The following is a 12,191-nucleotide window of genomic DNA, read 5'->3' on the forward strand; positions in this document are numbered from 1 at the left end:
ACTGGCTTGCAACAAGGACCCAGCAAATGTGCCGTAGCAGGTGTCTCGTCTATTTGAAAAAGCAAGACCTGTTTGCAGGCAAGATATCACCATTGGACCTGTCTCTTCCTCCAAACCACAGCAGGTGAATTTTCAAAAGAACAAGTTAAACCTTCTTCCACCATGCAACAGGGAAGAAGCCTTCTTGTTTGTTGCTTTGGCCGACAGCGCTGGAAAGAGACACTTGATATAAAAGAGCTCTGATTGTTTGTCAGGACATACTTTGCCAGATTAAATTGCGAAGGGGCAGGGGGAGGTTAGAAGCTTCTTACGCTCTCTGCTCCTTGTGCCTAAAGTTCTACGTGAGTTTGGCATTTGGATTTCTTGATATTCCCTTGCACAGGCTTGCCGAGGCCAAAATAAACTCGAGGTCCATGCAAGAGGCAACAAGGCAGCGGCTTATAGACTCTGGAGTAACAAGTAACCCATTGTTCTTTAAGGAAGCCTTGGTCTCCCTACAGCCATTCCACCAGAGTAACAAGGGCAGAACCCACATCCTGTCATGTTAAGTAGGCAGACCCTTGTCAAGTTTTCCAAAGTTGCTTGGTCCAACACTGGAGGCATTCAAGAGGCAGCTGGAGAGCCACCTGTTGGGGATGCTTTAAGTTGGATTCCTGTGTTGAGCAGGGGGTCGGACTCCATGACCTCATAGGCCTCTTCCAGCTCTGCAGTTCTATGATTCTATGTCACACAGCATCACAGAAACACAAGAGGAGGCTTGCTGGATCAGACCAAAGGCCTACTGAGCCCACCATCCTGCTCTCACACGTAGTGGCCAACCCGATGTGTTTTGGAAGCCTGCAAGGAAGATTTGACTGCAGCAGCACTCTCCCCACTTGCCGTTCCCAGCATCTGATAAAACAAGGTACACTGCCCCTGACAGTGGAGGCAGAACACAGTCATCGTGGCTAGAAGCCATTGATAGCCTTGTCCCCCATGAATTCATCTAATCCTCTTTTAAAGCCATCCATCAGTGCATCTTGTTGTAGCAAATGTCATAGTTTTAACAGGGCAGCGTTTGTTTGCCCTGAATCTTCCAACACTCAGATTCGTTTGGTGGCTCCAGAGTTCTAATATCATGAGAGAGGGAGAGAAAACCATCTCTCTATCCGCTTTCTCCAAACCCTGAATAGTTTTATTCACCTCTATCATGTCACCAACCCCTTCCTCGCCTTTTTTCTAAACTAAAAAGGTCCCAACGTTGTATTAACACAAGGAGCCTTTGGAGCTTTTTAGTTTAGAAAAAACACCAGCAGGGCCCATTCAAAGGAAGGAGTTTGAGCATCAATGAAATGGGCACAGCTACAGTAAGCTTTATATAAAAAATAAGCACAATCCTATTATTGTACTCCCTTCCCCCATGACAGGATCCTGTACAAGTACATATACTGTTCCACCTATTTATATGGGGGATGATTCTGGGGGAGGGCTGAAGGAGAAAATCCCATTCTTTAACAATATGAGTTCTGATTAATCTAATCTCAGGTCCCATCTACTTAAAGCACAAGCCTTCAATGTTTTAAGACCCAGGGTCCACCTTTAACCCAAACATACATTTGGGGACCCATTTCTTATTCCCCCCTATATTTCTATGGTGGTAGTGCTGCTGTGTAGACCCACCTTAGTTCAGGCTATGACCTGGTAGTGGGTTCCAACCCACCACATGAAGGCTAATAAGTTAATGCATTTTGTTTCCAACAGTCAGCTTCAACATGACCACAATCAGGACACTGAAGGTAATGCAATGGCCATCTCCCATTGGTTGTCCCCAGAATCTGATATTCAAAGGTACATTGCTTCTGAAAGTGGACATTTCATTTAATCATAGAATAGTAGAGTTGGGAGGGGCCTATAAGGCCCTCAAATCCCCTGCTCAGTACAGGAATCCAACTTAAAGCATCCCCGACAGGTGGCTGTCCAGCTGCCTCTTGAATGCCTCGAGTGTTGGACAGCCCCTCCCCTGAGATAATTGGTTCCATTGTTGTATTGCTCTAACAGGACGTTTTTCCTGATGTTCAGTTGAAATCTGACTTCTGGTTTAATTTAGCTATCATTTTAGCTGTTGTTTCGGTGCCTCTTTATTTTTTTAAGGTACGAAGGCAAGGTAGTAACACTCAAATAAATATTGTAAATAAGTAGTTAATAGCAATTAAAATAGCAAAACTACAGACAATAGTTGATCAAACAGTTTAGAATTCTCTGGTTGGTTTTTCAACCCTTCCTCACCCACCCACCCACTTTCCCAGAATTTATTTTCTTTTTTTCTGAATTATCAATATCCAACTACAACGATCTGGACTGGTTCATTAATACACAGCCAGCAACTCACTTTTTGCAGAGAAAAGGGTTAACATTGAACACTTCTGACCCGGGAATGGATGTAGGCTATCTTCCCTTTTCAAACTTGGTTCTAGATTTTAAAACTTGTTCTTTTTTCAAACTTTGTTTTACATTTAAAATTATTCTTCTGCTTTCCTGCCACTGCAATCTAAATTTAGTTGTCTGCTTCCAGGACAAGGGGGAAAAAAATAATAACTGGAAGTAAATGGAGAAATCTTTTGTCGCTAGGAAGCAGAGAAGGGAGAACTGGAGGAGGCCTGTTTAAAAAAAGAACCACCAAAAAAGATTTCAGCAGTTTAGGCTTATATGGATGAAATCTCTTGTAGGCAGGGATGAAAGAAGACTGTAATCTTAAGCATCCGTCGTGGGAAGCATATTGCATTGGAATCACCGGGATTTACCTCCCAAAAATAGAGTAATTAGGACTGAACTGAAAAATCAAAACCAATGCATATTTAATTTATACTAATTAAAGCTTTAATTTAAGTAGCAACGGCAGTACGACAGCAGGCCTTCCTGCGTTAAAAATGAATTTGAACATCCCTCAGTGGCAGCTATTAAGAAAACACAACCCTGAACTTTTGTGCTTGAATGAGTTTGGTGCAGGAACATATCTTAACGCCTCTGTGCACTCTGCTTCCAGGAAGATTTTGGGATCACTTTCAGCAATACCCTTGTTTCAAAGAACCAAAAACGGTGCTGGGAAAGGGATAAAAATGTGCTTAAGAAAAGACAAACTAATTTGCAATGGTATCTAAGGTGGTGGGGAAAAAATTACATAGGAATCAGTGCAAAATGCCATCATCGGCGTCACACATAACAGACCAAATGCTCTTGTCACCTCCAATACAACTTTTGTCAATGGAGTCAGTTCACACATTCAGACATAAGCCACCAAGAGTTGAGAAATCAAGTGATTTAGACTCAGTCGGATACACAGCACAATATGCCTCACTATCACCAGGAATGGTTTAAAGCCGAATGCCCCATCCAGAGAAAAGCTATAAAATTCCCCTTTGGTGGGGAAAAAAAAAATCCAGTCAAGTAGTCTGGGGATCACCAGGACCCCCTTTGGATGTTCCACTGTAAATTCAACCAAAATCAGGTCCTTTCATTTGCAGGGGAAATCAGCCGTAGTGGATTCAACCGTTCCTCTAAATCAGTGGTTCCCAAACTTTCCCCCCACAGACCACTTTCAAATTGTTGATGGTCTTGGCGGACCGCTTAATGATTTTTCTGCCTGTTGTAGCAATTGCAATGTGCTGTGCTAGAGCTGTATGGTTTTTAATTGTATCTTTATTGCCTTTTTTATTTCTTATTTTGTATTTTATTGTGTTACAGTTTGCATTCCGTAGAATTCAAATTGTAATCTGATAAAATACAGCATAATAAATAATAGAAACCATAAAAATACAATTAAAATCCATATGAATATTTAACATGGACATGCCATGGGCCACCTGATGAAGCTTGCAGGCCACTGGTGGTCCATAGACCACAGTTTGGGAAGCCCTGTTCTAGAAAGAAATGGTTGGTTTCAAGCAGCATTGCAGGGTTATTTATCTCCCTTCCTATTGGCTCACACACTCTCATACTTGGTAATTTTTGCATCTCATTGCCATTCAATTCCCACCTTAAATTTTTCTCCTTTGTCTACCTGCCAACTAAGATTTCATGTCATGCATCTGGCAAAGGGGGCTTGAGTACACAAAAGCTTGTGCCATAATAAATGTTAGCCTTTAAGGTACAACACCCTTTGATTATAAAAAATATTGATGGATCTTGCAGCTCAAACTTGGCTCAAAGCCACACATTTGTCTCAGAGATCTCCCCCCTAGTCCTAAGCATGAATGACAGCTACCCAATACTGAGGGGGAAGCAGCGTGCATGCACTTAGAGATACTATCTGCTTTATTTCACATCTTGCAGAGCTGAGCTGCAGGCAGCACAATGAATAAGTTTCCATGAGTGGGGATGGGACTGTCCTACCACAAGCTAGGGATGGAGAATCTGTGCCCCTCCGTGTTTTTGAGCAGCAATCATCCTTAACCATTGGCTACGCTATCTGGGGCTGATGGGAGTTGTAGTCCAAACATATTTGGAAGGCCACAGGTTCCATCATCCCTGATTTAAGCTACATTTGCACAGTGCTTAATAATAATAGGAACAATTTCACTTTGGGTTTAAATTGGAGGATTGCCTCCTTCCCCCTCCCCCACCATTGCCCCGTTCCACATTCTCAAGTTTGGGAAATCAGCCAAAGTTTCCAGCTCAACAGCAAGGAGAGCAAACTCCTTGGGCCAACATTGGCTTTAAACCCAGAACCTCCTTAACCCAATGTTTAAAACACACGCAATTGAGCAGCTTAGAAATAAACACATGGAAGAGGGTAGGATGAAGGCAAGAGGTTTTCTGTCCTGCAACCAAACACCCCCAGATCCTAGGGCATATTGACTTGGAGTCATGTTCCACTTCCACTGCAATCACTGGGAATTTGCATTAAGAATACAGCAGCTGTTAACTCTTTAACTGTAGCACTTATTTGAGGCAGGGACAGTTGTATAAAAGTTTTTTTTTTAGAAAAAATAAAATAAAGGTTCTGTTCTTGTATGAGTTCTTGAAAAGAACACAGTGTAAAAAAATGGGGAAAGAACTATGAGGTGCCTGTTGCAATTATTACATTCTCAGGCAATCAACAATTGTTTATTATTCTGACAGCTGGGATGTGACTTGCATTCCAAATCCTGTAGTTGATATCAGGAATAGCAGTAGTGATTTAAATGATAGATCTTTTTTGCTGTGGTCCTAAGAGGCTTCATGAGAGCAAAGATTCTATCTAGAACAGTAGACCTCATCTCATTTCAAAACAGCATTATTCCAAAATAGGTGCTAAGGCTGGATTGCTGTATTACTAGATAGTAAACTTTTAAAACCCTACAGACAATAAAAGAGAGAATGCCAAGAAGATAGAGAATTTTAACTGACTGGTTGCAAGTTCTTCTATTTAAACAAATGTGCATATAGGCCGTCAAGGTATTTGGGGAATAAGACAGTTTAATATACTGAAACTATCACATTTATTAGTAGAAAAGGCCATGTTTGATTTTTAAAAAAAATCTCTGTTACGAACCTGGGCCAAAAGAAATACCCTGAAAATATTAAATGTGCCCTAAATTTAAAACTCTCCTCCCCTCCACCACAAAAAAACTAGCTCCTCATTGATTTTCTGGTTAAACCACTTTAAGTTTGCAGTAAAAACTGTGAGAGTCACAATTCCATGGCTATTTACATGAGAGAAATTTCTCTTAAACAAAAGTTTGACTCAATTCAGAGTATGCATGCTTAGATGGGTTATAAATCTGTTTTACTGGCAGATAGATAGGCAAATGAATAGATTACTTTAGATACAGGGATTTTAAGAACTTGGTAATGATAGAGCATTTTCCCCTAAATGCTCCCCATATATCAGGGATAAATCTAATTCAATCTTGAGAGGTCTGGATTTGTTAAAAGAATCTCCATGATCCACTAGTGTGTGCTGAATTTTTAAAGCAAGAATGCATATTCAGGACCTCTTAACTCAAAAAGGATAAATCATAGAACTGGGGAAAATGCAGAAAATAGCAACCCATACAGCCCTGAAGATTGGAGTTCTTTCCCTAGAAGGAGTTTGGGGGCTTGACAGTGAACAGAGAGAGCAGCAATTCATCCCTCTCTCATAATATCTAAATCTGGAGTCATCCAATGAAATAAATGGCAAGAAAGAGCTCTAGGAGCGATACAAGAAAATACTGTTTTGCACAGTGCATCATTAACTGATGGAATTCACTGCTATACAGTATGGGGAGGACTGCTCGCTGAAATAGCTTTAAACGAAAGATTTGCCAACTTCATGAAGGAGGAGAGGTCTGTCCATGCCTATTGGTCATGATGGCTAAATGGAGCTTTCATATCTAAAGGAAGTATACCTCTGAATAATACCAGCTGTAAGCAACAGGGGAGGGCTGTTCCCTTTAAGCCCAGCCTGTGGGCTTTCCAAAGGCATCTGGTTAGCTTCTGTGAAAAGCAGGCACTAGACTGAGGATGCGGGACTCCAGTTCCCATCAGCCCTAGCCAGCACGGCCAGCGGTCAGGGAAGATGGGAACCGCAGTCCAGCAATATCTGGATAGCTACAGGTTCACCACCACCACAGTAGATGCATCTTTGGTCTGATATCCAGCAGAGCTCTTTTTGTGCTCTAAAAGGCGTGACTAATCTGCACTCTTGTGATCCTTCATGCACATTTTTGCTTAAGAGTCTACATAATGCCTTGTTTGGATCATACAAAAGAGACCCACCTAATCTAGCGTTCTTTGCAAGAATTCCAGCAATCTGCAGGCACTTGGCAGTCCATCAGAAACCGACTAGTGATCCCCACACACACACATACACACCCAACCCTGCGATACATTTCCCTCAGTAGCCCTTACTACGACCCCATGAGGCAGGCCAGGAGATTATCCCCATAATAAAGGCAGAAGCTGAGAGGCTGCCAGATACCACCAAATGAGGCTTTTTAACCAGAGATGGGGAACCTGTGGCCCTGCAGATGTTGCTCAACTACAACTCCCATCATCCCTCCCCATCAGCCACGCTGGTTGGAGCTGACAGGAGTTGCAGTCCAACAGCTAAAGGGCCACAGATGTCTCTCATCCCTGGTAGACCCTGTCCTCCCCACCACCACCCAGCCCACACTAACTGTCATTCTTCAAATGTATTTTCATGCTATAATCCCTCCCATTGTCTGTTTTAATACTGGGGAGATTCCAGTATCTAGCACCCCACTCTAAACATATTTTTAAACACCACCAGTTTCATAAATATGAAGCAATGCGGCTGAAGCCAGAACTCTCACAGAATCTTAACCCTGAAGGTTTAGAAATAGCTTATTTTCTAACCTGCAACCCATCTGGGTTCAATTTTGTCTTCCCTGCCCCAAATATCTTCCTCCCCTCCCCATACACCCTTCGCCCTGTTGCAAAATGCTTACAAGCTAGTGGAGAAGACAGGCACTCTGTCCATGCTTAGAAACACTTTCTGTTTGTGGTTTTTTGTTTGTTTGGTTTTCAACACCAACGGCGCTCAAGGAACGGGTCCCAGGGCGAAGGTTACAAACCTAAGCACCCTTAGCAAGTTCCCCTTGAACAGACAGGGATTGACTTCTGAGTAACTGGCTAGATTTGCATTGTTGAGGGTGCAACTGTAGGGTCACTTCCATGGGATGCAGGTCCTATGGAACTTTGTGGGATGATTTCACTTCCAAAGGGAGAACGTGAACTACTGAAGCATTTACTTGGGAATCAGATCGACCGATTAAATCAGCTGGGCTGCTTGCTCACATGTGTTTCATCTCGCAGTCAGGAGTTTAGTTCGAATCTATGGATTCGAATCAGGATGTTAATTCAAAAATGTGTTGTGCAGCTTTTTTGCATGCGGGGGGGGGGGGAGAGAGAATGCAGCTGACCTTACTTGTTTCAGTGTGTGATTATGTTTCGGACTGGAACAATATTTGCACTTACATATAGAAACTGTTGTTATTCATTCTCAAGATTATGGAAACATGAGAATTTAGGAAACCAGCATTGCACTTTATTTTTCTTTTCATTGTCTGGAATAAAGGGAAAGGAAAAATGGCCAAAGGAATGAAAAATAATCTACGTGAAAACAATGTCGTATTTAAAAAAAAACATTAAAAGGGTAGAAGGCAACCAAAAGAAAAAAAAAGGAGTGAAGAAGAGTGTGGAAAAGCACAGTTAAACTATTTCATTTTTTAAAGAAATTATTTTTCCTGCTTTAATACAAATGTATTATTTTACTTGGGAATCGGTGGATTTAGGATGGCAGGATTAGATGTTTCCATTCCTCTCGGTGGAGAATCGGGTTTCACTCCGATTTACTACAGCATCTATCAGGGGAAGCGGAGTTCTTCTAAACCAGCTTTTTCCCCCCACGGCTTCGGTGTTTGAAAACTCTCCTTCCGGCTGCTTGGGGCATTGCTAAAACGCTTTAAGGGCGTAATCCTAACCATGTCCGCTCAGAAGTAGGTCCTACTGAATTCAAAGGGGGTTGCTCCCAAGTAAGTGGAGTTAGGATTGCAGCCTAAACGCGGCAGCGATCTTCCTTACCTATTCACAACGGACACTTGAACGGTCCTGTGCGCTTTTTGCTCGAACCCGCTGTGTGTCCAATGGGGAAGCGTACTTAGGATCACAGCCTTAAATGGGGCTTCTGAATTTCCTCGCCGCTGTGGTTTGGAAGCTAACACTTCATTAGTTCTCCTCCTAATCCCGGGTCAACACCATTCGCAAGCGAGGTGCATCCCGGAGCCTGTCTCCCCACGACCCCCCTCCCGTCCAGAGCCAGCTAAGGTGAAAATAACCCTGGTCTCGATTTTGCCACGTTCTCGGCTGTCTTGCAAACCTGCGTCTCGTTTGTCTTGTCATGTTTTCAAAGATGGGGAAGGGGGGCACTGTAATCAGGAAAACTGCAAAAATTCACACAAACATGCGGCAGACTTTTTGAGGAGAAATAAACAGCACGGATTTATTTTTTTTTCCAAGAATGAGTACAACAATTAAGACCACATAAGACAAAAACAAACGTGACATAGAATTCAAAGATAATATTTTTTAATGTTTTTGTGGGTTTTTTAAAGATTAGTTCAGACTTCAGAGTGGGAAATCTATTTTACAAAAAAAATGTATCAGACACTGCTTGTTTGTTCTCTCTTTTTTGCTTTTGAAAGTATCAGATACTTTATTTTTTTTAAAAAAAATGTGTATTTTCCAATTCCTTCCATCCCTAAAAGTTCGTCAAGAGAGAACCAAAATAAATTATTCATTTTTTTTTAAAGTCACTTTGAAAAGGGAAAAGGGTTCTTGATGCCTGTTCGTACACAAAAACCGACGAGAACAGGAGGAAACCTACTTGATCATTTTGGCAGATGGAAACAGATGGGCCACACGGGGAAGAAATTCAGGAATAATCCAGTGAACTCAACTTTAAATATTATATTAATGGCTTTCCACATAAGCCTGATTAGAAATCCACACATATTTACAACGCAATAAACAGAAAGTCCCCTCCAAAAAAAAAAAAAAAAGGAAAAACCCAACACGAGGACAATATACTTTTATATATCTATAATTATTTCTTTCCTTTTCACAATCCTAAAAATGGTCCTTGTGGAACTGACGGTCCTACATAACTTAGAATTGTCTGAGATGACCGTCCCTTCCCCGCCCCCCCTCACAATATAGGTTGTTCCACTGCCTGTTTTGGCTAGGCTATTTAATTTTATTGAAAAAGAGGCCCCCTTTCCTCTTTCAAGGACAATACATTTGAACGAAAGAAGACCTAAAGGGATTTTGGGGTCCGTAAAGCACTAGTTTTTTGGGGGGGGAGGAGGAGGGATCCCTCCCCCAGCCCACCCCTGAGTCTTTTGTTCGAAGGAAAGATCGTTTAAAAAACAAAACACAACGCTCAATTCCCTGGGCGCCCAGCCCCCCGCTCCCGCTCCCGATGGCGGGCCGGCTTCTGCCTAACCGGAGCAGGTCAATCAATACTTAGTGCAGTCATAGGTATAAGGGGTGCTGGCGTGGCGGTATAGGGAGGGCGCCGCTCTATAAGGGATCTGGCAGGTGGAGTTGGTGCTCACCTGTTGCTCGCTCAGCGCCGTCGAGGTCTCCAGCCCCAGCCGGTGAGGGTTGAACATTTCCCGGACGTTGGAGAAGTTCTGCTGCTGAGCGCCGAAGGCGTGGCCCGGGAGGTGGTGGTTGATCTCCGATGTGTGGTTCAGGTACCAGGAGGCGGCGGTGGTGGCTTGCCCGCCAGCTTGGTGGTGAGGGAGGGCGTGGTGATGGTGGTGGTGGTGATGGTGGTGGTGGTGACTGGGGGTGAGGGTCCCCTCCTCCTGCTGCTGCTGCCCGCCCGAGGCCAAATTCAGGGTGGCCAGGGGCGAGGAGGCCCCGTTGGCTTGCTGCTGGTCCGAGATGGAGGCGGCGGCTTCCTCCAAGGTGGTGGGCACGCACAGGTGAGCGTTCCTTTCGCCCGTGTAGAGGCTCATGGCCCGCATGCTGCACTGGTAGCTGCCACCGGCCTCGCCCAGCCCCCCCTGACTACAGGCCTGGCTGTAGATGGAGGGCGCCTGCGCCTGGGCGTAGCTGTGGGGCAAGGAGGACCCCATCCCCGCCGTCCGGCTGACGGGGCTGAGCTCCCCCGGCGGCGAAGTCCGCAGCGTCATGATGTTCTCCACGCTGAAGCCCGACAGTCCGTTGGTGCCGGTGGCGCCCGGGTGGTGCTGGTGGGCGTCCCCGGGCAGCGAGCTCTCCGTGGAGACCGAAGGCGTGGAGGTCACACTCCGGGGACTGTCCTGCAAGGCGCTGCCGCTCTCCGGGCTGAGGGTCTCCACCTTAGTGATGATGGGGAGGCCCGGAGAGGACGCCTCGCTCTTGATGACTATCTTTTTCTCCGACGGGGCGGCCGCGGAAGAAGGAGTCGGAGCAGAAGAGGGCAAGGAGGCGTTGCCGCCGCCAGAGGCGTTGGTGTTGGACGGCGCGTCCTTGGAGACGTCCGGAGCCTTCAGGGGCTCCTTGAGGTGCCTGTCCCGGAGCGTCTCCTCTTTCTCCTTGGAGACGTCTTTCTTTTTGAAGCGCCGGCGACGCCGGAGGAAGCTCCCGTTCTCGAACATATTGTACGAATCCGGATCGAGGGTCCAGTAACTCCCTTTGCCGGGCTTCTTGTCGTCGCGAGGCACCTTGACGAAACACTCGTTGAGCGAGAGGTTGTGGCGGATGGAGTTCTGCCAGCCTTGCTTGTTTTCCCGGTAGAAAGGGAAGCGGTCCATGATGAACTGGTAGATCCCGTTCAAGGTGATCTTCTTGTCCGGCGCGTTCTGGATCGCCATGGTGATCAAGGCGATGTAGCTGTACGGAGGTTTCACCAAGTCCTTCGGGGCCGTGGGCTGGTGGGGGTGGTAAGGCCCGTAGGAGCGCCCCATGCTGGCCGCGTACTGGTCGGGGTGGCCCGAGTAGACCCCCATGGAGCCGGCCATGCTGCCGTAAGTCCCCGCCGTCCGGTAATAATTCTGCTCGCTGAGGTAAGGGACCACTCCCAAGGCGTTGGGGTCCGAGACCGAGTAACGGGCCTGCATGATGCTCCTTTGGCTTTCTGATTCCCTCCCTCCAAAACCGTGAAAATGTCAGATCAAACAGTTGGAGGAAGGGGGGGAAGGGGCCCCTCTGCGGACCAGTCGCGTTTCTCGGCAGGCCAAGCCGTTCTCCCCCCACCCAGCCCCTCCAATCTCCTCCGCCGAACTCGGCCTCCTCGACTTAAAACCCCAACATCCCCCCTTGCAGCTCCGTCGCAAAATGGTCGTAGCCCTCAATCTCTGGCGGGGCGATCGGACCCTCTCGCTTGGCGCCGCATCGCCGAGCCCCACGGCGGAGATGCTCTTGGAAGGCGAAGCGACGGAGCCCCCGGCGCGCCGATCTTGAAAAGGAGGAGAAACAGGAGGAGGAGGAGGAGGAGAAGGCAACCGACAGGCAAAATATACACACACAGAGAGGGAGGTGTCTTCTCGCTCCCCCCCCAATAAAACCCCAAAATCTTCCCGAAAGGGGGGAAAAAAGAGGGAAGGGAGAGATGGACCAAGGCGCTTTGCTAGCTTGCTCTCCCCAAGGCGGCGGCGACGGCTCGGTTTGTCCCGGGCGAAAAGCGGCCCGCGTAAACACAAACAAGCCCCTCGGAATCAAAACAAACTGCTCCGGCGTCG

The 12,191-nt window shown here is 46.0% G+C and overlaps 1 protein-coding gene across 1 annotated transcript; it reads right to left on the bottom strand.

The window, feature by feature from the left end:
* Positions 1–9,708: 9,708 nt before the first annotated feature.
* FOXC2 (forkhead box C2) lies at positions 9,709–11,688 on the bottom strand. Its single transcript, XM_061593876.1, has one exon. It carries the CDS (start codon positions 11,568–11,570, stop codon positions 9,978–9,980), a length of 1,593 nt encoding a protein of 530 aa, XP_061449860.1. The 5' UTR covers positions 11,571–11,688; the 3' UTR covers positions 9,709–9,977.
* Between the last annotated feature and the right edge of the window lie 503 nt (positions 11,689–12,191).

Source organism: Rhineura floridana, chromosome 13 (assembly GCF_030035675.1).
Source record: "Rhineura floridana isolate rRhiFlo1 chromosome 13, rRhiFlo1.hap2, whole genome shotgun sequence".
Taxonomy (NCBI): domain Eukaryota; kingdom Metazoa; phylum Chordata; class Lepidosauria; order Squamata; family Rhineuridae; genus Rhineura; species Rhineura floridana.

Coding starts and splice junctions, on each gene's coding strand:
- FOXC2 (XM_061593876.1), bottom strand. CDS start 11,570: ATGCAGGCCCGTTACTCGGTCTCGGACCCCAACGCCTTGGGAGTGGTC.